This window comes from Microtus oregoni, unplaced genomic scaffold (assembly GCF_018167655.1).
Source record: "Microtus oregoni isolate MIOR12 unplaced genomic scaffold, Mior012 000010F_ref0000083, whole genome shotgun sequence".
NCBI classification, from domain to species: Eukaryota; Metazoa; Chordata; class Mammalia; order Rodentia; family Cricetidae; genus Microtus; species Microtus oregoni.
Window position 1 is genome coordinate 13,744,559 of NW_024543069.1, and position 27,620 is coordinate 13,772,178.

Below are 27,620 nucleotides of genomic sequence, written 5' to 3' on the forward strand. Positions count from 1 at the left end.
ACTTTACTGACTTGTGTTTCCCCACGTGTTAGCTAGACAAAGGGTTACTACACGCCTGCTGCAGAAACGTTCTCTCAGCATTGCTAGCACCACACGGCTGGACTAGAAGCTACGCACACTCAGTTATGGCAGCCCAACTTTTTGGGATTCAGACTTTATGGACAGGTGTGGGGCTTAGTGAGATGATCTGTGAAAGCAGCTTCTGCATTCCAGCATCCTGCCCTGAATGCTCAGACGCTGTTACAGACCAAAACAGAATGAACACAAAAGGAAAAGCCAAAAAAAAAAAAAAAAATCTGACATTGTCTTAAATACTTTTGTTTCAACTCTTGGCCAATCACAGATTATAGCTGTGTTGTCCCGTGCAAAAATTTGTTTGCTCAAGGGGAAGACTACCCCCGCCCCTCAGCCCAGTCTTCTCTGAGAAGCTGTGTGTGGAATGCTGGGAAGCACCAGCATCTGCAGCCAACTTCCCTATTTTTGGAAGAACACATTTTCCTGTGTAAATGCACACACTGTCAAAGTGTTACAGAACAGGAAATAGGTCCCTTTGCTTTAGTATAAAAGGGTCTCAAGATTTTAATTATGTGATGTACTGAGCATATGAAATGAGAGAGTCTTTGTCTAGCTAATGTATTAATATTAATGCATCCCCTACTAATGTGTAATTTTTAAGATTCTATGCATGGGAGGAATGCTATGGCAGAGAAAAATAACAAAAAAATGGGTACCAACTTTAATGTCTCCTTGAAAACAACATTTTTTTTGAAACCAGAATTTACCAGAATTATTTACTCTCACAAATTCTCAATAAGAAGCCCTTATTTCCGGCTTCAGGGTGCTGTCTCCTACGTATCAGCTGCTGGCTCTCTTGGATTTCTTTTCTCTGTCTAACATATTCTCTCATTTGGATTTGCAAAGCACATCATTAGTATTAAATGTCAGAGGTGACTTGAGAAACAGGACTGATCTCTAAAGCTCACAGTGTTTGTAGCTTTAAATTTGAAAATACAACCAGTGCATAATACAAATAAATGTGGTATCACAGAATCCAGCCAAAGGGCCAGTGTGCTTATTAAAATAGCACTGTAGAAATTACAAAAGAGAGAAGAAAGATTAGAGAAAATGGAACATTATCCTTGTCCTTTAAGAAGAAAATCACCTCGGGACTAACAAGGTGACAGGGCAGAGAGGAGAAAGCCAGCTTGCCTGATTTACAATGTGAAAACAAACTATGCAGCTTTTATCTTTTGATGCTGAGCCCAAACTCAGCAACAATGATACTTAAATTAAAAATGGGAAGATGCATGGGGGATGTAAAATTTCTGCTTTATAATAATAGCTCAGCTCTATATTTTCTGAAAACAATAACCATAAAATATTTTAAACTGCCCCATATTCAAAATTCTAGCATCACTGTCTGTAAGTCTAAGTCTTAAGCTTAACCTTAAAGTTTTAGGAAGTAGAACGGAACACCCACAACATATTCCATGCCATTATGAGACCAGATTCTTTGTTACATGCCATTCAAAAAAGGCTCTTCATCAACTTAAGATTAAGAAAATATGACTTAATCAGTTACTTCTTGCATGTCTACATAATGCATGTAAAGCATCTTATTAGCTAAAAAAAAAAAAAAGAAAGAAAGAAAGAAAAGCAAAAATCCTTGGAAAGTTCACTTCACGGTACAGACCTGTAATCCTAGCTACTTGGGGAGATGAGGCAGGATAGTGAGTTCAAGACTTGACTGGGCTGTGGAGTGAGTGGGAGACCAGCTTGAGTAACAGCGAGACCCTGACTAAAAACCGGAAGGAAGGCTGGGAGAGGAAGGTCCGCAGCTATAGCTTAGGGACAGAGCTCAACCCTCCCTGAATCTAAGTGTCAGCAGGAAGGAAAAGAGTTACTAGAAGAATAAAATTAAAATATGCTTAAAAACCTTAACACGGGGAACAGGAAGGAAACACACCCATTAGCACTTAGTGATTCTACAAGGACGTCATTGGTAAATACAACGGATTCCTTGTTGATCCACTGCCATGGAAAAGATGTGTTGTAAATACACACACACAGGAATCAGAAAGTCCTTTTGAGACAAAAATATCAGTATTAACTAATTTTGTAGATAGTAATTTTGGCTGTGCAGTGGTGGTGCACCCCTTTAATCACAGCATTTGGAAAGCAGAGGCAGGTGGATGTCTGTGAGTTCGAGGTCGGCCTGGTCTACAGCGTGAGCTCCAGCACTGTCAGTATTATTACACAGGGAAACCCTGTCTCAGCTCCCACAAAATACAATGTTCTTACTGTTAATTTTATTTTTTTAAAAAAGCTCCCATACTTGAGGTTATTGATGATTTCATGTTATAACAGCACTTACAAAGTTTTCGTTTAGAATATTACCAATTATTATATACAAATTTAACCTGTGAAATAAAGAAGATGAAATCTAATGAAAAATGCTCACTTCATTTGAAAATACAAACTTTAGTTTATATTTAAATTTTCGATAGTAAACAAAATGGGGTGGGGTGGGGTCTCCTATAATAGCAGTACCAGGCTGGGAACAGCAGATGGCACTATTGTCCAAGATGTCATATTGGGCTAAGGCCAACTGGTGTTTCAAAGATATCTTAAACACATGCAAAGAGTACATCTTCAACTGGTTCTTTCCAGTTATTAATATTTTATGAACCTATCCAAAGTTAAAAAGCATTTTATGTTAACAAAGAATTTGGGTCAGTTGGTCTAGGTTATTGAGTTATTTGATATGATATTGTTCCAGGAAAAAATATTTATATACTAACAGTACTGCTACAAATCTATGAATAATACAAAGGATTACCCTATTTTCAGATTAAATTGACTCAGATATTAACAAAGAATAGAAAACCTCCACAAACACACAGTTTTAAATAAAACAACAATCTCTGTAGTATAAAGCATTTTCAAATGCTTTACAAAAAAAATACTAGAATAGTAAAGTTGGTTAATAAATAAAACTTGTAAGCAAATGCAATTAGAATTTCAAAATTGTTAAGCTAATTTCTTATGAACACAAAATTTAACAAACACAGTATTGCTTTCCTTTTCTCAAACATTTTTTTCTTTATATAAACTATCATAAAAAGTTGCAAAAAAAGTCACACAACAGAATCAACCATTGCCAAATACTATACAATGCAATGAAATCACATACAGTTACAGTAGCTATTTAGAATGGAAACTGGTAAGCTTCCCATTGGATTTTACACTTTCACTACTGACTACAGTTTTATGCACCTATCTATCACTCAAACCAACATATCTTCAATGTTTCTTTCAAAGAGCATATATTAGAAACCTATCCAATCTTAAAGGACTGTTCATAAAACATATTCCTGGAAACAAATCTCCAGAAATTCTGTTCATAAGGAACTTGAAAAATCAAAAACCTCCTTAGGTAGAAAAGACCTTGTCTAGAAGAGTTCTGGAAGCGGATGCTGTGAACACTGAGTCCTCAGGGAGGCAGAGGGTTCTCAAGATCTCACATGCAGTCCTTGGATGGGGTCCAGCACACGCTCACCTCATAGTAAACTGCTCACTACAGTGAGTTAAATAAGATAAGTAATTTCAGTATGACTATACTAGCAATGGATCTCAGTTCAACGTTATATTAACTACAAGTGACTTGGGCATAAGCATTGTGTTACACGGAAACAAAACCTTCCCTCAGCTCCTCCTACCTGGGAAGTTTTCATGCCTCTGTTCTCCTTGTCATTTAAGGCCATGTCTAGGCCGACCTTGTGAGGATGCCGCCTCTTGGCACTGGTGGGAAAGAGGCCTCTTTTGTAATTCTCCTGGCATCTGCGGCCTTACACTGACCACAATCTCTGCGTGAGTGGCAGCAGAGCTGTATCGCTGCCAGAGCTTAGTGGAGAGCGCTGTACTCTTTAGAGAACAATTAGTATTCATCTGTTGATAACTGAAAATTTCTGGACATTAACATCATTAAAAATAAAATCTTGGGTAAGTGACAAACTATAAGTTTCACCTTAAAAAATTCAATGTTTTTAAGTGTGTAAGTACTTTGTATGTTGGTGTCTGTGCACACGAATGAATGGGTGGTGCTCACGGAGTCCAGAAGAGGGCACTGGATCCCTGGAACTGGAGTTACAGAGGTTGTGGTCTCCATGTGAATGCTGGGAGTTGAACTGGGCCCTCCTGAAGACCAGCCAGTGCTTTTAACCACTGAGCCATCTCTCCAGTCACTGCAGAGATAGTTTTAGGAGTTGTGGGTTTTGACTGCCTGTGTTAAACTTCACAAGCTGTCGTCTCCTTGGACAAATGGCACATGCTGTGCAGGTCTCAGCTCTCTTGTGGCATGAGAGGAGGGAGAGAGTCCACCCCTCTTCTTCCTTTCAAGTATTTGAGCACATTCAACACAACAACCATTGCTCTGCACACCTGGCTTTAGAAACTGAATGTTCTTCTCACTGAGAGACAAGTTAATATCAAGAAAAATAGAGGAGGGCGGGGTCAGGAGGGAGCCAGGGGAGCTATGTTAGAGTAGGGAAAGGAAGAACGCCCTGACACACTGACATTCCAGCAGAGAAGGATGAGATGAAAAAGTATATATCTGTGCTCGGTGCAAGGTCTGTAGATCACTAACCTCACTCAGTAAGTGAGCACTATAGATACGCTTTGTGCCACTCGGCTATAGTACTAAAGCTGCTGAAGCCGCCAACCTGCTTTGAATCCAACCAGGCGTCACCTGGCTTTGGTTCACTCATCCCGTGGTGTGCACTGTGGTGTGGCAGGAAAGCCTTGGAGAAAGAACAGGGAATAGGAGTACTAGAGGGTAGTCCTGTGCACACAGTGGACCAGGGCAGTGGGTGAATGGGGAGGCTACTCCATTGTCACAGCTGCTAGCACCCGATACTTTCAGATGGAGGGGTTTTGCCACTTCCTATGGCATGATACCTCAAGTGGTTGAATCTCTGTTTATTTAAAGAAAATCTGCTGTGGTCTCATGCATAAAACCCTTTGCTCTGGTTATTATTTGTGACATCTTTCTGGTGGGAGACATGATGGAGGCTAGTTTTCATTTAAATGGTCATATGTGTTATTCTGGCAGCAACAGATGGTTAGGTTTAAGGCACTTTGGACTAACTACTTCACACATTTACGTATAACTGCTGGGATAACATTACCATTCTCACTGCAAAATGAGAAGCTGAGGGCCATCAGTAACTCAACCAAGGTCATGTGGCTAGGTGGTGACAGAACTGAGATCCGATCCCTGGCCTGTTATCTAGTCACTGTTTCTAAAATGAATCATTTACCGTTCTTACACCAAGGAACTTATTTCCCCCTTACTCCATGCATTTACTAAGATAACAAATATATGTGGGATTGTGCTTATTCTGCACTCTGAATGTAGCAAAATGTATCACAGCTCTACCTGGAGAAGAGATGTACACATGGTCTTGCTCGTCTGGCATTATCTTCACATGGATTATAGAAATTTATTTTCAGAATCTTTTACACTTAACATTTTTGAAAGAATTATTATGTCACATTCTTAAAATCTTTATAGTGAACAACAAGAAACAGTTTCTGAAAGCCTAGCATTTCTCACTTGAGATTACAAATAACCCAAGCAGGAAAAATTTTCACATCAGAGTTCTTTATTTACGGTGCAACAAGCGCTATTAGAGAAACAATTGCAATTTCCATGAATCTGGTTGCTATGCAGTACAAGTATAAAGACCATTAGTTTATCCTTGTTCGAGATGCGGTAAACCTGGGAGTCAAGTCTCCTTTAATGCAATGATAAGAAATAATCATTCCAGTAGAAGTAAGGCTGCTGGAGTTTTCTATTTTAACGAGGGAGAAGAAACGCATGTAACTTGAAGAACCCAGATTAGCAGATCAGAATAAGGAACCTGCAGGTACTGTCTGCTGTCCATTTTAATTCCAGAATTGTTATTGACTCTAATTAAAATTCTGTAGATGGAAGGCTGAATGTTTCTAAGGAACTCAGAATGAATGCTGTCTGCCAGGCATCTCCAACACCTATAACCACACACAGCCCGCCTGTCAGGAGAGCTGGTGCAGACATCTCGGGGCACACCACATTTGTCACTGTGGCTAATATCAGAGATACGCAGCTCTTTTTTCTTAGCACACAAAAGCAAGATATGTAATTCAATGCTCAATTTACCCTTGTCTCACAGGAGACTTTTCCCCGCTAATTGATAGAAATTAAGCCATTAATCAAGCCACTAGCCATCATTCAAACCAGGGAAGATGAATACAAACTTTCATCATAACCACCTTCCCCATTTTAGTGTTCATTAGCATTAATTTTTAATGCAATTATGCTATTCTTTTACGCTGAGCTCATAAATTACTGCTCTTTTGTTGCTGGCTGGCCTTGTAAAATCCAAACTAATGCTTTGTGCTCTGATCTTAAAGGCAATTACTAGGTTCCTCTATCTTTTATATCTTTGCATCCTCAATAACCTTTATATATAACTAATATCCATGAGTGACTATGCCTGTTTTTCTAAAGTCTTAATATAAATCTTGGTGTATATAAGCATAGTCAAATATAGCTATAATAAACACAGACATATATCACAGACATTATAAAATACATGTATTCATATAAAAATAAGATCTCACAAATTCACACTGACATTTAGGTTTAAATAGAAAGATATCTTTGTGATTTAAGATAAAAATGCAGTGCATTATTGTATCAAACTTATACCTTTTATAACAAATTAGGGAAAACAGGAATATTAACAAAGGCCTATCAAACATTTACATGAACAACTACTTAAAACAGGATAACTTAAGTTTCAAGATCCTTAGGTCCACTGCCTAGGATAACTGCCTCAGGTTAAAATCTGTATATTATTGATTTATTTGGTGGTGCTGAGGATCAAATTGAGGGCCTTGTACATGACAGGTAAGCTCTTTTCCACTAAGCTATACCTCTGACCCTAAATATTAATTTAAAAAAACATAGAACTTAAAAATCAACGAGACAGAAGTGAAGAGTACAAAGACTAAAAGATCCATTTATCCAAAGGTATGCTTGGAAGTATATTGGGTAACTCCAGGGCCTTATATCATGTAAAGGGGAAGCTCTGGACAATTAGAAGATCATGACGAAAAGAAAAAAACATATTTTTCAGAATAAACGTTGAGCCTACACAAACCACATGCATTTAATTCTCTGTTTCCAATAAGGCAACAGGACACACTTGTGTCCCATCTCCCAAAGCCCTAATGATGTTTACTCTCATCGTAAAGAAGACAGAAAACCTATTTCTAGCCTGCCCAGCTCTTGCAGCAATGCCTTTGCCTCTGTTTGCAAGCTATGCTTGGCATGCACTAAGACTACTGCAGGAAAGTTTAGTGAGGGAATGTTGGGTGTGCTGAATCACACAGCTGCAAGGCTCCCCCAATGCTGCTGAGGCTGAAGGAGGCGATGGGAAGCACACTCAAGAGCTGACTAAAGAAACATCCCAACTGCTCACTTTTTAGGACAGAAGAGAGATGATGGTGGCTGGATTTTGCTTTCTTATGTGTCCTTTCCTGACCAGCTCTTTGTTTTCACTTTTGATAGATAAAACAGTCTTACCTGGATCAGGAGCAGTGAGAACAGGGCCAGGCAATTACCTGATACTATGCCTTTATATCAGAAGTAGGAACCTAACGTATTTGTATTTGAGCATCAAAGCCATCAGTAGAAAGCTATGGATCCTCATCCATTTTAGTTTTGTACACACATGCTTTATTTGGACCCAGAAATTTAGGGAAAACATTCACAATGTCAAGGTAGGCCTTAATAAAGCTTACTTTAACGCTGTAATTTTAAGTACTTACCGTTAGTATCTCTTTTAAAATGCTGTAATACATTATAGCATTTTTAAGGAGGGGGTAAATACAGCATGCTATTCCATTTGTTACCATCCCCCTCCTCCTCTAAGAGACCAACATTGTGTATACAACTTCAAAGTATATAAATAGCCACATACATCACCTTGGGTATTCACCATGAAACATTGTCAGAGATGCAAAGACTAAGGAATCACTTAGTGTAGTAAGGGAATCATGCAAGTGAAATGAAAGACCGAAAGATGACTTGAACCTCAAAACAGGGGATATAATTTATTACCAAAAGTTACAGCTTTGAGGATCAAATGCTCTGACATTTTATAAACAGTGACTCCCTGTACTAGCTCATTATCCTGCTAGCTCCCACACTGGGTAGCACTATGATTAAGGTAGACAGTGTCTTCACTGTCACCAAGAAAGTCCTTGTGCCCCTCTTCAGTCAGTCTCCCTCCCTATCTTGGCCACCACAGACCTGCTTCCTGCCACTGTAGTCTGCAGTGTCGAGAATTTGACATAAATGGCGTATCTGATTTCTTCCACTGAGGATGCTTTTGAGACAAAACCACGTTGTTTTTTATATGTTTTAGTGTGTCCTTTTAGTGGTGGTAGAATTCTAGCATATGGATAACTATACTTTTCTCCATTTGTTTATTCATTAGTGGATATAAGATGTTTTTGCTTTTGTGTAATATAATTACCATAATATTCATGGACAAACTTTTCTAAGGAATTTAAATTTTATTATTATATGTATGATGTATATGTCATAATGTATGTGTGGAGGTAAGAGAAAAATTTTTCAGAGACAGTTCTTTCTATCATGGGTTACGGGGACTGAACTCGGGTAATCAGATACGCATGGCAAGCAATGTAACCCTCCTGAGTCACTTCAATGTCCTGTAGGGACGTTTTTCTGCGCTTTGCTTCTCTTGCTAGTGAATATTACTTTAACATTAGAGTGGATGGATTCTATGGTATGTATGTTGAATTGGCAAGTTGGATGAGGATGTAGTTCAACAGCAGAGTGTTTAACTAAGGTCTGAAGTGCTGGGTTCAAGTCCTTGCACTGCCAGTCTGGATTGCAAAACTACAAAAAACCAGCTATGTCACTTTGTCGTATTCCCACCAAAAGTATATGACACAGTTGTTCAATATCGTCAACATTTGTAGTATTTTAATTGGCATACAGTGAGATATTATTGCTGATTTAATGTGTACTTTCTGGATGATTAATGATATTTAATTTTTTTATACATTATTGGCCACTTGGTAACTGAAATATATGTTCAATGTATGCCCTTTTGTTTTTTTAAAAAAATCATATTTCTTATATTCCTATCATTGAGTTATGAAGTTTAAAAAACTGTTTTAAATATGTCTTTAGGCTATTGTACACACCTTAAGTATTATTTATGAAACTTTTTATACAAATAAGTCCTGATATCATAGACTGTTTTCCCATGTTTAATACAATTAATTAGGCTGATTCAAGGAGAATGAGTCTTATTTTCTTCAGTTTATTTTTGATAACTTTAGATAAGCTTGACTCTCTCCTTGATGATGTCACAAATATGATAAACCAGACATATGCATTGTATGCATAGCTGATCTTTAAAAATTAACATATTTTGGCAAAATTGTTCAATAGTTTTCATTTAAAAAATTAAGACAAAGAGTAGCAAAAAATCAGTAAATGATTGTATCCTTTATAAAAATGAAGAAAAATGTTTAAGCTGTTACAATACATCATGAAATCAGTAAAGAAAGCAAGGCCAGACCTCACATTAGCCAGAATCAACAACTTAGATCTGATAAGGAACAGGGTATAAGGAAGGGAAGGGTACTAAAAAATAGGAAATGAGGAACTTTCTAGTCCTTCTTCAGTGGCTTTAGGGAAATCAGCTTCTGGAATGAAGTATTATCAATACTGACCATTAATTTGCTAATATTTTTCAAGATAAAAACAATACCTTGAGTTGTGAAACAAATAACAGGGAAGCTCTGCTCTGTTTATAGGTGAATTATGTCAGAAAAGTTTATTCTAAGTTTGAGTTTCACAAATGATTGTATTGCTACTCAAACTTTACCATTGAACACTCCACTCTTCCGAGTTGGGATACTGTGTTACTATAGCATCAGTGTGGCCCTCTGTTCCCAGGGACAGGTTTGTTATTCCATGGAAAAGAGCAGGTGTTTGTAGACTGATAGACTTGGAGGAGGAAACAACGATGGGCGGTAAAATCTGGGATTAGCATAGAACAGGGGGGTTTGCAGATGAAAGCAGGTAGGACTGCAGTGACATGTCATCTGTATTTTAATAAAAAAAGCTTGCCCGAGGATGAGAAAAGTAAAACAGCCACACTGGCCGGCCTTACAGACCAGGCACAATGACATTTACCTTTTAATCCCAGTAGCCACACTAGTTTGCCATAGAAATCAGGCAGTAGTGGTGCATGCCTTTAATCCTAGAAGTAGAGAGGATTATAAAACGGGAGGAGACAGCTCTCAATCTCATTCTGAGATTCCTGGAGGCAGAATTGCCATTTTCAGACCGAGGTAGAGGTAAGAGGCAGTGGCTGGCTGTTTTGCTTTTCTGACCTTCAGGCTGAATTCCAATTTCTGACTCAGTTTATCACTCGTGCTTCACAGGACAGTTTAAGAAAAGTGGTGGGGTGAGCAGAGTCTTTTCAACAGCTCTGAGCCGCGTGGTACAACTGCTGGGAAGGGGGTGGGAAGACGCTATCTCTAGGCTATGGTTTCAAGGCAGGGCAATATAATTTGTGAGCGACTGACCAACACTTTCCACATGAATGCTAAGGATTCATAGCGCACACTGATAAGTAACCGGTGTTCAGATGACAGGGCATCTTTGGAGAGGACAAGGTAGCAGTGTTAGTGGCAATCACTCTGTGAGTATCTCAAAGTCTCCACAGACATCTGTGAGGAGCCCGCAGAAGTGGAAACCTTGCAGACTTCTGAAACACAGCATCCACTGGTAGGACTCAAAGTGTGCAGTCAGGGAGCCCCACTGAGTCGGGTAAGCATGTCACTCCACGTCAGGGAGAAACAGTGACAAATGTAGATAGCACCCGATCCATAACACTAAATCTACATGTTCATATACGTATTTACGTACGCACACATACACGCATGACTACTCAACTTCATTTAATTATCACAGACTATCACATTACAAAGTATACATTAAAAACAAACATTTGACAATGAAACCACTGCAAATCCACAATTAATTTTAAGCATTTCAAGAAGAGGTTTTACCAGCTGACTCAGGGCTTGATCCTGGCAGCCAGATGGACGGAGGGTCAATAATCCAGAAGCAATGAGACAGCGATTAGCCAGACAGTAAAACAAGTCCCTGGGAGCAATTACTGTCCAACATACCAGAAAGCTATTTGACCAAAATGCTCTGAAATGGATTTAGAAGGTGAGTTTCAGTGTCTCCCTGCTGCCCCAACCTCACAATTGTGTATACTACACACATTCACGAAAATTACTGACAACAAAACGTCTTTGATCAAATGTATCGAACTGCAGAGAGGCGGAATGCACTGACGTTAAGTGCTCCTGCAGGTGATGACTGCTAAGAGGACGTGTTTGGTCCTTTGTGTCTCTACCCAGAGACACTGCCCAGCTGGAAGCGCAAGGAGAACCTGACTGAGGAGAAGCGTCTTATTGATTGTTCTGGAATTCTGACACAAATAGAAATGGGTCAGACCACTGTATATATTGCGTGTGGGTGTGTGTCTAAACAATCTGGTTTAAGGTCTAAAAAGAATAGTATCTGTGTCACAGTAAACACTTACAAGAAATCTAGTGTACTTGCTGAATGAGGAGATGAAATATTGAAGAGACAAACCATTATGGCCTAAGAACTATTCTTCATAGGGAAGAAAACTTTGTAAAATCTCTATCTCTTATAAAATAATCTTACAGGAAATTCTAGACACATGCCTAAATGTTACTGTTTCATTGTTTCTGAAATTACTTTGTAGAAGAAAGGTCACATTTCTATTTCCTCCTTTCTCACTATTAGAAAAACCTTTTTTTTTTTAAGAAAAGAAATTTATTTATTTATTTATTTTGCAAGCCAACTGCAGTTTTCCTTCCCTCCTCTCCTCCCAGTCCCTTCCCCCTTCCTGTTTCCACTCCAGAATCCACTCCTCCTTCATATCTGTTTAGGAAAGGGCAGGCTTCCCATGAGCATCAATACAACATGGCATATCAAGTTGCAGTAAGACTAAGCATATCCCCATGTATTGAGGCTGGGCAAGGCGACCCAGTATGAGGAGCCAGTAAAAGACAGCCCCTGCTACCACTGTTAGGAATCCCAGAAGAGGCTCAAGCTACACAACTGTAACATAGATTCAGAGTGTCTATGTCAGTCCTGTGCAGGCTCCCTGGCTGTTGGTTCAGTCTCTGTGAGCCCCTGTGAACCCAAGGTTAGTTGACTGTGTGAGTTTTCTTGTGGTGTCCTTGACCCCTTTCACTCCTACAATCCTTTCCCAACCCCCCCACCTTCTGCAGGGTTCCCCTGAGCTCCCCCTAATGTTTGTGTGTGGGTCTGCATCTGTTTCCATCACTTCATGACAGGGTACACATTTGGTTTTCCTTCTCTTTACTGCCTGCAATGCCTCATTTTTCTATATTGGACCCTGTAAACCTTAGGATATACCAAGGCTCATGCACTCTCTAGGTGACTGTTAATTCATACCCATCTAAATCTTATGATTTTTAAATTATATACCTGATGACCCCCTAAATCATTAGCTCTGGTCCTGGTATATTTTTCAGTCTCTAGATTCATCTACCATAGCCTTATTTTTTCTCTCCCACTCCATAAATTCAATTTATTACTCACCATTGGCTTCCTGTCACATCTAGAATAAAATTCAAACTCCATGCCCATACTATGGTAATTTATATATTTGAATATTTGGTTCCTAGCTGGTGGACTGTTTAGGTAAGATTAAGAAGTTTCGCCTTGTTGGAGAAGTGTATCATTGAGGGTTGGCTTTGAAGTCTCTCTTTGTCTTTCTATCTCTGCCCCCTTTCCCTGAGTATCTTCCTGCCTTTGGATCAGGATGTAAACTTTAGCCTGTATCTGCCTACCTGTCACCAGCTACGATGATCACGGACTAACTGAAACTGATCAAGTATTTTCTTTTATAGGATTTGCCTTGGTCACAGTGCATCTTCACAGCAATAGAACAGTAACTAAGATGTATTTTCAAGGCCTCTGCTAATGTGGTTCCTTTTAAATTCTTCACCCAAATCTTTACCCCTTCCTAGTTATGCTGTCTGCTCTATGGTTCTTCCGCTCTCCACCTTATAGAGGATGTGTTCCCTCCATCAAGAATTCTCTTTGGATGATAAGTCCTGGCTTTTATCAGATTTACCTTCAATCCCAGCTTCTCAGGAAGACTTTCCCAGAACACTGGTCTATAGTGGCTGCTGCTATAGCAGCAAAGGAAGGGAGTGGTGAGCTATGAGGCTCTTACAAGATAGACTCCAAGTGAGACATGATCCATATTTTGGATGTAGAGTCAACAGAAATTTCGAGGGAAGGATGAATCAAGGTTAGTTTTCAGGTTGATGAATTAGGCAATTAGACAAATGAAGGCCTTGTCATTATATGAGAAAGACTTAGGGGTAGAGTTCAAAGTTCAGTTTTGAAGACGACAGCCTGAGATACCTGTTTTTAAAGAAAATTAAAAAAAAAAACAAAGAAAGAAAGTCTCCCAAGTCTGAGTTCAGAGAAAGCCTAGCCTAAAGAAATAACCTGGCAGTAGAAATAGGAGCAGGGAAAGCATGTGGCGAAAATGACAAATTTACCTAAGGAGAAAAACAGGAAAGCAGAGGTCTGAGTTCTGGAGACTAGGTAGAAAAAAAATGGGCTAAGATCGTCAGAAAAACAGATGAGATAGTCTGAATGTTGCTAGAAGGCAGAATATGAAAATAATTTCACTAGATTTAGCAAAACAGAAATATTGGTGATTTTAACAAAAGCAAGCAGCTTTATTAGAGTATTATGACAAGTTACAGTTGGAAGGGCATGCTGGTTAAAGCAACACTCCTTTAGGAGAAAGACAAGTGGATTGTGTGCTATTGTGTAGCAATTTACTCTGAGACAAAACCCTCCATCCTGCAGGGAAGCACTAATCTTAGGAAGTAACAACTCAAAGGCTTTAGAAAGTCCCTGAAACTGACGGGATATGCTAGTCTCCTAATGACTGCTGATACAGTCTCTTAGACAAGGAGAGTTGCTAGAAGACTCTCAAACTACTTGAGCCACTAAGAACAGGAAGAGGCAGACCAACTGAGCTGACTTGCTCAAGAGCTATTCTCCAGGTAGTACAGTGGCCTGCAAGGGATTCAGTGAACTCCCCGGGACTCCTGCCTTTGTGAACCATGGCATGTTGGGGGTAGGGTTTGGATCATTCAGTTGACTTTGAGCCATTTCTCTTCCTGTAAGTAGCCCCTTACCTATACTCCAGTAAGTAACCCCAATAACTCATGGGTTCACCAAGTTGGACTTTGGTAGTATCCCTACTTGGGTCCGACAACAGTTGTTGCCAGTTCCCTATCTGCGGTCAATAGACTTCTACTCATGTCTCCCTAGGAATATTGTCACGCAGCAGATGGACGGCTTCATATGTCTACTTGATGAAAGAAATGGTAAATTAGTCAGCTAGGAAGTGGTACTGTCCTAGCTGACTGTTCAGGTGCATGCTAGCTAGGTGATCGTGTTATTACCTACAGAGTAGTACACAGCTAGAAAGCAACTAGTAGGCTCTCACTGTAGTTACTTCTTCCAAGAAATCTTTATATTATAGAGTCTGCAGGGAAATAGTCCAACTTAATCTCTATAAAAAGCAAATGCAAACACTGATAATGAACACTGAAAGTATCATCTTACTGCTTTATTCTCACCTGTTCTTAGGTTCAATGGAGTAAAATTAGTGAACAATTTTGGATGCATATGTAATTTGATATATATATATATATATATATATATATATATATAATTGGTCCGTAAAAGGAGTAATGCAAATATTAAATAATTTATGTCAATAATATAACATATCCAAAAGGTACAAATCATGTTCAAAAGGGAAATGAGTGACATTTATTCGGCATATATATATATATTCTACTACATATACTATAAAGCATAATATGTTATGGATAGTTAAGTAAGGAGAATGAGATATGGGATAAACAGAGGAAGAGAGAAGAAAGGCACATGTAACAGGCACAGTCCCTTCCCCCTGCAAGACATGAAAAGCAAAGAAATAAAACGATGAGAAACAAAGGGTAAGGACACAAAGAGGACTGGGTGGGACACAGCGGTGCCCGAACACACCGCACTAGTCACTAGTTGACAGGGGCCATGCATAATCTGGTGACTGTAGGCTCAGCACTGATTAAGACTTTCAGAATTAAAGTCCAAACCATTTACAATTCCTTACTGAAAAAACAATAAAGTGTTTTTAAAAAGAAAAATCCTACAACAATATTTAGTGCACTAGACTAAAAGCTAAGCTATTACAATAACTCTCACACGGAAAAGCTTTTGGTTGAAGTCTGAAAGTTAGGTGTGAGGCCCCAAGCCTGATATCCTAGCTACCCAGAAAGCTTGGCAGGGCTGACTGAGCAAATAAGTTCAAGGCCACCCCAGACAACACAGACGTGATATTCCAGACAAAAGCAAAACAAAAACAAACAGAAAAGAAAACTAAAGCAGGGTTGAAAGGCTCCCTCCTGACTTTGTTTCAGTCCTCAGAACACAATCCTAATCTGACTATGAAACAGGAGGTCTCACAGTTTAGTTCATATACAAAGACCACATACTTCCCTCAAGTGCTTCCTCCCCTGAGGATGCTGCCACGAAAGCCTTTTCCTATACAATGGCCATTCCTAACAGCAGCTATAAAATCTGCTCAGGGGACAGCCCTGTGGTGGTTAACACACTGCTGAGACTTGGCTGAAGGAGGGTTTGTTAGTGTCCACGGAACACACGGTTTTAGTTTCGGCCATGCTAAACTGCATTCCACTCTTAACTCTTTAAGTAACCAGGTTCTTTCTTCTCTAGGTTTCACGTGTGCTGCTTCTTTTGTCAGCAGACATTCCTAGTTTTAATCTACACAACACTTTGTTTTTTTCTTTGACTCTTACCTTAGAGTTTGCCTTTTCCAAAACATTCATTTAGCCTAAACATCATGAGAAATGCTAAAACTGAATTCTGTTTACAGTTTTCGAGTTCTTCCCTTAGGGTAGATGCTTATCAACCAGTCTTACCGACCTGAGTTTTCCCTATGCAAAAGTTAGCACAAATACCAACCCCTATGATGTCTTCTTCAAATCTTTATCACGTACAATAGTTTCCTTAAACTCTGAACGTACCATTTATTTCATACTCTGTAGATTACAGCAGTGTATGCTTTGAGTCACTAGGTGCTATAATACAGAAGTAATCAAAGAAGGTGTACTCCTATTTAGCATACAGTAGGGACTCTTAACTGTCAGCATGCTCAGTGAATTGCTACCCAAAACTAGCCTTCCAGCGGAAGCTGCTGTAAGAGCTAGCGCAGTCTTATGTCAAGCGAGGGTTAATCTAGGAAGACCTTCAGCATGACAGGTGCATCCAGTGACCACAGTTATAAGCAACATGAATCCCACAAGACAAAGCCGGCCTCATAAAAAGTGCTGTAGTAGCTATATAAAGTCATAAATAAAATAGTGTATTATACAAAAGTTCTGCAGTGCTCTGGTAATAGATGTTGACTGAATTGATTATTCACTGACAGTCCTCAACAGAGTTCTGTGAATGCATCAACTGGGTAATGAACAGCTATTAAGTTTATTGATTTTCTGATTTCCATTGATACCTAATAGGCTGAAGCTACACATCAATATTTGTGTTAGTTATACCTAAGAGCTCACAATTCTGACAAATGAAAACCTCAAAAGTCTAAACAGTATAAATGAATGGAAATTTAAAGGTCAAACCTCAGAACTGAAATGAAACAGCAAATACAGGAATCTGAGAAACTTATAATTCAGCAGAGACAGCAGTGGTTACCTCTTTCCTCTAACGAACTTTTGTTCCCGAGTCTTAACTATGGAAGCCTTTCACGCTGCTTCCTTCCACCGTCAGGATTATGTTGTTTACACAGTGTTGAGCTCACACCCAGATGAACTTTTCACGGCGCTTCCATACGCTCAGTACTTATAAAAAGCCCTGTGTGAGGTGCGTTGCTTTCTTCAGTTTTTACTTAAAGACTGAAGCTCAGTGAGGTTAGATGATACAACCAACCTTATTCAACCAGGAAACAGAAAGGCCAGTATGTGAACTTGGGCCTTTAAAAAAGTCCTAAGAAGCCATAAAGACTCCTTTAATCTGCCTACTCTTTCCATTTTCACTGTATATTAGCGTAATTCTTTAACTACACTATTACACATTTTGTAGCATATATTCTATTTTGTGTTTTGCCTTTTCATCCCCCTTATCTTTCTGTTTTCCCCATGAGCCAATTTTTGTATTTGTTCATTTGTTTCATTTGAAATATTCTTTGCTGACACTCTTATATGTGATTCCTCACTGTCCTTAGTTGTATAATTGAAAATTCCACCTTATTGAATTTTCACTCTTTGTTGATTTTACAGAGGCCTATCCAGTCCCCTAAATTCTTGAATTATCTATCTATCTATCTATCTATCTATCTATCTATCTATCTCTTTGTGTGCATGTGTGTGTTGCCATGCAAAGTCATGGAAAGCTAGTGGAGGTCAGAGGACAACTTTTTGGAGTTAGTTTTCTCCTTCTCTTGTGTAGGTCCTTGGGCTTACTCAGGCCCTCAAATGTGGCAATGAGTACCTTTACCTGCTGAGAAATTTCACCCTTATTGTCCACCATTAACTAGGCTAATTATTATTGCACAAAGGCTCTCCCACTAATAGGCTTGTCATAGTTGCAGAAAAGCACCAAAATATGGGTTGGCTTTTGAGTGAGGCTTTAGAAGCTTTGCAAATCCCACGTGTGAGGCTATCATGTATGCGGGCACTCTTCAGCATCTCCACTAAAAATTCTTGGTACTCTAGTGGTCCCAGGACTGTCTGCGTAAAGGAGATATATTTTCAAAGCTCAGGCTAAATCAGTGACCAGTTTCAATGTCCCCGCTACTTTTTACTATCAAATTTATTCTACCACAGTGGTTTAAGATCAATAGCTGCAGTATCAGCTAAGTACCTGTTAAAAACAAAACTACTGCTTCCCATCCCAGATGCCTTAATTAGGGACTTTAGTCTACATGATTTTGAGAATTACTGGTCTATATTGATTAAAGAGAAACTTAATCTCACAAGTATGTTAATGAGTCAAATAAATAAAAACAAGGTTAAGTGCTTATCTAGAGAAAGGATAACAATTTATAAATAAATTTAAGCTCTAATTGTACTACTAGAAATATTATTAGGGATATAACATTAATATTTAATATCCATGGCAAAGAATATGGTTGGTATAAACGTCACAAAAGGACAGGATACTTCCAAAATTCTTTTCTTTATGAATGATATTACCTATATCACACTTATAGATATGTGTGTGTGTATGTACACATTGTATTTTGGTGTTAGAACTACTTTGTGAGGTTGACCTAAGCCAATGGGTGAGCAAACTTTTGCTGCAAAGGGCAAGACAGTAACTAGTTTCAGGCTGTGTAAGGCATAACTTCTGCTGTGACCACTTGACTCTGTAGTACAAAAATGACATCACACACTACAAAGAAATGAGTGTGGTTTTATTCCAATAGCATTTTATTTTAAAACCACCCTGTGGGACAAATGTGACCAAATGTCAGTAGCTTGCTGATCCTTAACCTAAACTGCCATTAAACCACATGTCTATTACTTATACTTCCTGAGTGACTGGGGGCAGTGTGCGCAAAGGCAGGATCCCAATGCTGCATGGATAATTCACAAAGACATTGCCTTCTGTGAAGAAAATGCATGTACCAGGATAAATGAAGATTCTGTGTAGATTGCTGAAGGCATTCATAGAATTAAATTTTAAAGAGAATCTTTTTCAGAGCAAGATTATAAAATGCCCATTTATGCTTAAGTTGGTGATATGTGTTTAATAAGTATTCACTAAATATCTGTTGACTTAATGACTAGTGAGCTTTGTTTAAATGGAAATATTCTCTGCCAACTATCATTTGGAATTGAGTTGAGTGAGGAATGTAACCCGTTGTAGAGCGCTGGCCTCACATGCATGAGGCCCTGTCTCTTTAATCGTTGATATGGAATAAAATAAAATAAAATAAAAGAACGAAGTTGACTCTGTTTTAAAAAAAATTGATTCAGAGAAACTGTATTAAAACAAACAAACAACACAGGCATGGAGTACATACGCTGTGTTAGAACCCTGGATCTACTACACAAGTAATTATGGGAAAATTATTCTCTTTTCCACATCTTGGTCTCCTCATCGGCAAAATGCCATCGACTTGAGGTGAGTCTTCTGAGTACAAAAGCAAACAAGAATATACAGATGAGGTACAGATTCTGGGGCTTGATGGGCCTGTCACTTTTCTCTGCTGTTTGCTAAGCAGGAACCAAGAACACAAGGCACTGAAATTTCTTTACAACTACATTCCAGATAAAAGAGAGAATATCGCAACACCGAAGCAACTGAACACTTACAAAAACTTTATCGTTTAAATCCAGACATCCACTCCACCCTTAATTAACTATTACTACCCAGTCAGTTTAACAAAAACATCAAATAATTCTGCATGGAAACACCCTGTCCATGAATTCACAACCTCAACAACCTCCCATCACAACATCAGGCTTTTTTTTTTTTTTGTCTGCATAGCATATTAGTGCAAAAGTACTTGGGACAATTTTAATAATTAAATGAAAATAATTAAGTTTCCAAATATCATTTTAAAAATTAAGGCAGTAAAATAGATTTCTTATTAAAAAAAACACAGCACTATTTTCATTGTAACTCAATAATAGTTTCTCAATAATTCCCTTTAATTTTTCTCTGACAGGACAGGTTCATTCATTTTTTTGATAAGACATTCATTTTAGTACAATTATTGCAATACCCTGCAATTCAGAAACTTTATTATCTTTCAGAAGGTTAATAAGATATCAATCTCTTCCCTTAGTTTGCTATCAAATCACCTTAACATTTTTATCTATTAAAATTATATTAAAGTAACAGGAGATTACTTACAGCTGTGTTGAAATATATAATTGTTCAAAGGAAAATTAAAGTTTTGTTACAGATTGATTACCTAAGATAATTTCTTACATAAGAAGATAGCTATCATATATATTAAATACTATATCTATTATATTGTTATAAAATACCATAATTTGGAATACTTATTGCTCTCCTATCAGTTTATTTCTTCTAAAAACTTGAAAATACACTGGCATATAAAACTATTTCATATCGCTCTATACGTTTTCTTAATTTGTCCCACATTCTTTTCTTTGTGAAATGTTAATGAAAAGATTAAGTCTACATATACAGAGATGACAGTGAATGGCAGATGTGGAGAGAGCCTCTTGGGAGGCTGGAGAACCTAATGAAGCCACACTTGCTCATGAGGGACACAGGGTGGGCTTGGAGGACCTGCTCTCATCTGGTCCTTTAGGAAAGAATACAGAGCGATCTGAATTCAAAGTCAGAATGAAATGACGCAGTGCCTTCTTATTTATACAGGTTCTTTTCTGCTAAAAGTTAAAAAGTCACCTGCATTAAAACCAAAGAAAACAACTTTTCCATATTTTTAATTGACAAGAGGATATTAAATCTATTCCCAACCCCTCTAACAGTGATAGAAATGAGAATAACCAACTTTGGAAAAGAGGGATTAGAATACAAGTTGGGGACTCATTATGATTCTTATATTGAAAGATTTACAAACATGAGTTCAACTTATGGCTTTGACAACAAACTTTAGTAAATGGACTAACCAGAAGTCTGACCTTAGGCAATAACTAATGAACCTGAGAGCATTTTAATATATTTTCTTATCACCAAGTGAAGCACTTTAAGTTATTATAGTCAGGCTGCATGACCTCATACAATTGAATCATGCTAGAGGCAAATAGGCTAATGCCTTTGATAGCAATTAGATAAAGGCAGGATGTTAACTTGTACTTTAAAAAGTGTTAAACAGAGGGACTCAACTCCTGGTTTAACATAGTTAGAAATAACCTACATATATAACAGCAGAGGTTAATATGGCAATGGCCTCTTTCACATGTCAAAAGAAAATTAATTTTGTTTTATTTTAAAAATTATTAGGTTATTTTATTTTTATAAAGGACACTTTGCTAGTTTCTAAAAACATCATGATATTCTCCAATATTAGAGCAGCTCCCTTTAATGTTTATAATTTCTAATATACTTAGCAGTAGTTGAACAACATCTTCCTGTCAGTTATAGCCACAGAGTCATTTATCTGAGCTGGACAGGGCAGAGGACTACAGTGAGATCAAATGATAAAAGAGAATAATAAAATAATATGATGTAGATACTAAAATCTATGATGTCACTGATTGTGATACACAATTCTAAGTATCAAGTATGAGAAGTATATAATTCTAAGTAAAAGTAGGTTTTATTAAACTATTTTCATAATATACTTATTCAAATTTTATGGTTATAAAAAGAACTCTTTCAAACTTAAATTTATTTGTTATTATATATCACTCCTGCACAGATAGAAGACACAGACAAGAGACTCAATTGGTTATAGTATTTCTAGAACTTCTTCCCATCCGCTAATGATCCTTTCTAATCTGTGCACTTAGGCTTTTATGTCCACATCTTCGTTCACAATAACATTCTGTCATCAGAAGTACTTGTGAAACTTCAAATTGCATGACCCAATGGGTGTGCATCTACAAAGATGCAAATCACAATTATAATCCATAAATATAAACAATTAGGGAAGCATTACATCATTCTATTTCATGAACATGTACAATTATTATATAGCAATGAAAACCAAACTTTAAAACAATAGTATTTCCAAGGCATCCTTGCATTAGGGCATTCCAAGCCCCTCTCTTCCCTGCCAGCCCATGTTTTGATAATCAGTTAGTACATTTTATGCAGTTTTTTTTCTTTTCTTTTTTTTTTTTTTGAGACAGGGTTTCAAGTGGACCACCCTGCCCTTGAACCTGCTGTGTATCCTGGAATGAGCTTGGGTTCCTGATCTTGTTGCCAGCTCTGGTGTGCTGAGCTTATATGTGTGCAACACCATACCTTGCTCTAACAAGCAGTTTCTTAAGTGTTATCTAATGTGTGAGTAGACCAGAGGAGGGGTTCATTTCCCATCCTTGAGTGGTTCTTAGAACACTTCTTGATAGTCAGTGGAGGGCTAACTGACACTTTATGTGCCCAAAATAACAACTTAGTTCACCACTGAATAGACAGGACATTAGTGTTCAACTGCTGTCTGGTGGCTTGAAATGGACAGTAAGATAAACTATCCTTCCAAAGCTATTAAAGTAATTTTAAAAGTTATGCTTTAGCCACTAATAGTGGTGCACTACTTCAATCCCAGCACTAGGGAGGCAGAAGAAGGTGGATCTCTGTGAGTTCAAGGTCAGCCTTGTTTACAATGGTGAGTTATAGGACTGCCAGAGCTCCACAGAGACTCCCTTTCAAAAAAAAAAAAAAAGTTATGCATTAGCTTAATTGCCTCAGCACTGGAAACAAAACAAAACAAAATTATGCTTTTATAATAAAGAAATACAGTTTAATATATGTTTAAGAATTTGTAAATATTTTGGCTGGATATTACTGCACTTCCAAAATAGCCAGAGAGGTTAGGTAGCTAGTAAGGGAGTAAGTGGTGAAGAGGAGGAGGTCCTGTGGAAAAAGTAAAATGGCGTACAGTGTTACTAAGAGATAAAAGGGAAGTTAGAATAAAAGGATTAAGAGGAGAGGGAGCTGGGAGAGCACGATAAAGGAAAGAATGGAGGGAGGGACAACTAAGACTGAAGACCTTTTGAAAAGCCACATGGAAGCCTACCATTGTAGACACTTCTTAAAATATATAGATCTATGGAGGAATTTAACAGGAGTCACTGCATAGTAGGGGAGAGAATGTCCCAAATACGCACTTTATGCTATCAAGTTAAACCTTCAGTGTCAGGAATGGGTTATATTTTGTTAGGTCATTAGCTAAAGGGGTCCCACAGGATCTCCCTCTTCAAATATCTCAGGCTATTGGTTACCCTCCACAACCAGATGGTAAGACTATACTGCTGAAGATACAATCTACTTATTTCATCACAAATGGAGAAATCAAGCTGGTGGCATATCAGACGCTTCATACCTATTCACTAGTGCTCACAGTGCTACTGGAGGAGAAAAGTAATCATCAGTATCACCCATCCACTGAACTTGTGTTCTAGAACAATGCAAGATATGTGGTGTGACAGTGGCATGAATGCTATGGGAGTACCAACCACTTTCTGATTGGATCCAAGGCCCATCCCATGGGATAGAATCCACAACTGGTGCCACTGAAGCGGTCACAAACTTGAGATTATATAGGGCATATATTTCAGGAACACAGAAATAAAATGACTACGAATGACCCATAGATCAGAGCATTGGTCAGCCCTCACTAGAGAAGCTTCTTCTGGCAGTAGATGGCAACTAACCAAGGGATTCATGACTGGACAATGTGTAGAGTGAGAGACTTTGGAGCATCTAGCCCTAAATGGCATATATTTATCAAACTCCCCCATTTTAAGGACCAGGGATTGAGGTGGAAGAGGAGGCAGAAAAATTTTAAGACCAAAGAGTGAGCATCTTCCAGATATAACAGGATTGACAGACATATGGACCCACAGAAATTGTGACAACATGCACAAGATCTACACATGTTTAAACCAGACAAAAATCCCAGCACTGAGAAAGGGAAGTAGACACAGAGTTGTACCCTCAACTATAAGCTATTTGATATTGAAACCCGCTTGGAAAAGGAAAACCAGTTTTCTTCAATGTTACTGGGTATATCAACCACACTCCAGAGAGACCCCATGCCCACAGTAGTTGGCCAATATAAAACAGACTCCATGTTTGCTTGCTTGCTATGTATGTTTTTGTTTTGTTGTTTTTGTTATTTTTTTGGTTTGATTTTCATTTTTTTTTTTTGAGAGAGAGAAAGAACATGAAGCTGGTGGGTAGGGAGATGGGGAGGATCTCAGGCAAGTTGGGGAGGAAGGAATATGAACAAAATATACTGCATAAAATTTAAATAAAAATAAACTGGAAAAATACAAAATCATACAGTTAAATATTCAAACAATCAGTGGTGGGTTCTAAAAGGAGGGGATCAGTTTTCTTTGGGGTGTGGTGGCTCCCTAGGTCAGGTCACTCCAAGGGAAGGGACCATATCCAAGAGTGTGTGGCCAGCAGAAATTGGTCTTGATGAGCTTAAAATAAAGAGAGAGAACACACACACACACTTGGGTGTATGATGAAGGGGGCTGGATCAGGAAAGAGTTGAAGGAGGCTTGAACAGGATCAAAATCTATTGTAAAAAATTCTTAAGGAAGAAATGAGAAAAAAAGGAAAGGATTACACACAGAGCCGTTCACTCTTACGTTATGTGGTGAGTCACTCTGGTTGAGCTCTTTCCAGCACGCATTTATGCAGAAGAGCATGAAGCAAACTGCAATCACCAGAGACACTTTAGACACATGCAAGTTTTTGGAATCAAATTCTTCTATAAGGAAAGTGCAATGCGTTAGAAATCTAGATGTGTTAAAAATTATTCTCAGGTTATTTTGATTCAGGTTGTTTTTGGAAACACTGGTCAGTTTCAGAACTGGTTGCTGTGGAAGTCAAGATCTAGATCCAATTGTTATGTATGCTACATAAATGCAAAGTAGAAAAAAACACAAAACAAACACAATAAAATCAATAAAAAAGGGATCTAGGATATAAGGTTAGAAGGAGAATTTCAGGTTCCAGCTCTACTACTTAGTATCTGTAGGATCTTGAGTTAATCACTTATCTTGCCCAATTTATATAAAACAAGAACACTGCTTATTCACAGGGCTATTGTGAGGATATAATTATATAACCTGGTCAGGAATTAATTTTAGCAAAGGAAGTTGGAATAAGCAAAAATACAAAGCAAAATAGTTTTTCCCCCATCCCCTGTTACCATCTACTATATATGTTTATCCCAGGATTGGTCCTATTGACAGATTTGAAAAATGTAAGCAATTTCTTCAAGGCATTCCCCAATTCTCTTGCCTACAAGTAATCTTTCCCTTTTCACAGGCAGTCTACCTGCATTTTGTTACGAAAGCTTATTTCTACATTGTTTCACACTTTATGTACGTGACATATCTTTCTAATGGTCACAAACTATACACACACACACACACACACACACACGTATTAAAGAATAAGTAGCTTGTCTAATTTATCTTCATAGTACTAAGCATTTAACATGGTGTCAGCAACAGATAGGAGATTTTGCTAACAGAAGGATATGAATGAAAAAACAAGGCAGGGATCATGTTTCCATACTGACCCCTCTTTTTGAACAACCATTAACTAAAAGAGGTCACTACAGCTCAATCAACACTAAAAGTCAGACAGCAGACACCAGACTGTGATTTATCAGTTAGTGATTAGGTCAACTAAAGGTTATTTGAAAGCTGGGATAGGAACGATCCTTTAAAGAGTAATACATTGGCACTGTCTTAGTCTGAAAATACTAATAATAGCTCTGGGGAAGAGACAGGTACCTACTGCCATACGGATTAAAAAACCCAGGGACATGATGAGCAGGATGGCTACTAAATAGTTAAGTACTTACAATAAGACAAGATTATTTTCTTTGATGTTCATAAATAAACATTTCTGACTAAATTCTTTTAAGTATTCTATGAATATTTTATATGATACAGACATATTTACTGAGAAAGTTTTTCTCATTGAAAACACAATGTTTTCCTAATATTTATTGTTTCAGAGGAAAACATCTTTAAATAAAAACTAAAGTTAGTGACAATCACAACTATCTGATCAACTTCTATGGAAAATGATGTGCTTAGGTACACTGACTGTGCTAAACACTGACAGATTGCAAGTATTTAGAAATAGATATTGAGATGACATAGGCACCAATTTTAAGTATGTGGTTCGACAGTCATTGTCAGACGTGAGGGGAAAACACACACACAGGGCCCGCACACTTGAGCCGAGCAGAAGGGAGTTTCTCAGTGGAATGTGTAACCCAGGCCTAGAGGCATAGGTTTCCTTCCAATCCAGAGAAGGGACTTGATCAGGAACTCAATTCGCTGGGAAAGGACCTCGGAGATTTGGGAGTGCATTACATTTGTGAAATTTTTGGTATGATATTTAGTGCCATATAAAAGATTCAGATAAACAAGATAAACAAGAACTTGTATCTTCTAGTTTGATTACCAAATACATTTAGTTGTACCAGAGTCTAAAATTAGACCTTTTGAATTTTACATTAAAACTATGGCAAATATTCACTCAAGTTATTGATGCACTTTCTACCATTTTTATGTTTTAAGTTTCTCATAATCATGCCTATTTCTTTATCTATATTCCGATTTATAAACATATATATATATATAAGCAATTTAAAAATTATTATTTAAAAAATTGTCCATGGTGTTTAAAAATAATTTTGGAGCCAAGCACGGAATATTTTGTGGGAAATTTGTATCTTCATAGAGCATAAAATATACTCTGCCAGAACACTGCCTGAAGAGATTATCATGTATACATATTTAAGACTAGTGTGCACAGCCTAATCACCATTTCCTTACACCGCAGTTTATTTTTGCATTTTACAGTCCAGCAAATTGTCCCAATAATAAATGTGGATTTCACTTCATGTTTTGAAAATCCTATATTTCAATGGTTTGCTATTTTCATTTAAAAATGGTAGTGAAATTCCCCTAACAACCAATAGCACCGTCCTTGTCTGCACTCACTCTCTCTCTGCCCACGTGGGCCTTACTTCGGAGCCCATTGAAAATGGTGTTTTCCAAGCATGTGCCACATGACTTGTTCATATAAATGGAGCAAATTAAACTGTCTCCACACATATCCTATCACATTTGTAGTCCTGATTTCTCTCTTTAGCACGTGGCCAAGACACCGTATTATCTGCCTGCAGAGGTTGACCTCAGGATATTAGATTCTGCCACACAGCTCTCTTGTACTAAACCGAGGGGAAACACTTAATCACCCCTGCCTTTTCAGGAAAAAATCAACTTTAAATTTGCCATGATGAAAAATCAATAAACCAGTAATTGCTTGGCTTATCATTGCATGGAAGAACAAATTGGGAAGCGAAGCTTAGCGTCCACACAGATTTCTGGGAGACACATGGAGTTTCAGGATCACTAGGCTAGAAAAGGAAAAGGTCTCAGAGTGATAATTAAATCTACTCATGCTGATTTTCTGCCAAATTTATTTCCCAAGAGTATATAAAAATGTTTCACCGCTTACTAGCCAGGCATAACTAATCAAATCAACATTACACCAACATATATACAAGAGACAAAAAAAGCAAATGCAAGACTATAGATACCAGATTAATACTGATAAAAATGTTAATAAAATTACTTGACATTTTTCTTTTAAAATTGTTTTGTTCTATAAA

General features: G+C 37.9%; 1 protein-coding gene across 1 annotated transcript in view; it reads right to left on the bottom strand.

The window, feature by feature from the left end:
• The window catches only part of Rsrc1 (arginine and serine rich coiled-coil 1), a 275,985-nt gene that overhangs the window by 13,340 nt on the left and 235,025 nt on the right, over positions 1-27,620 (bottom strand). The window contains exons 8-9 of the mRNA XM_041659536.1: positions 24,565-24,686; positions 22,749-22,816 (exon numbers count right to left, since the gene is read on the bottom strand). Coding sequence (XP_041515470.1) covers positions 22,749-22,816; positions 24,565-24,686 — 190 coding nt within the window. The remainder of the gene's footprint in view (positions 1-22,748; positions 22,817-24,564; positions 24,687-27,620) is intronic.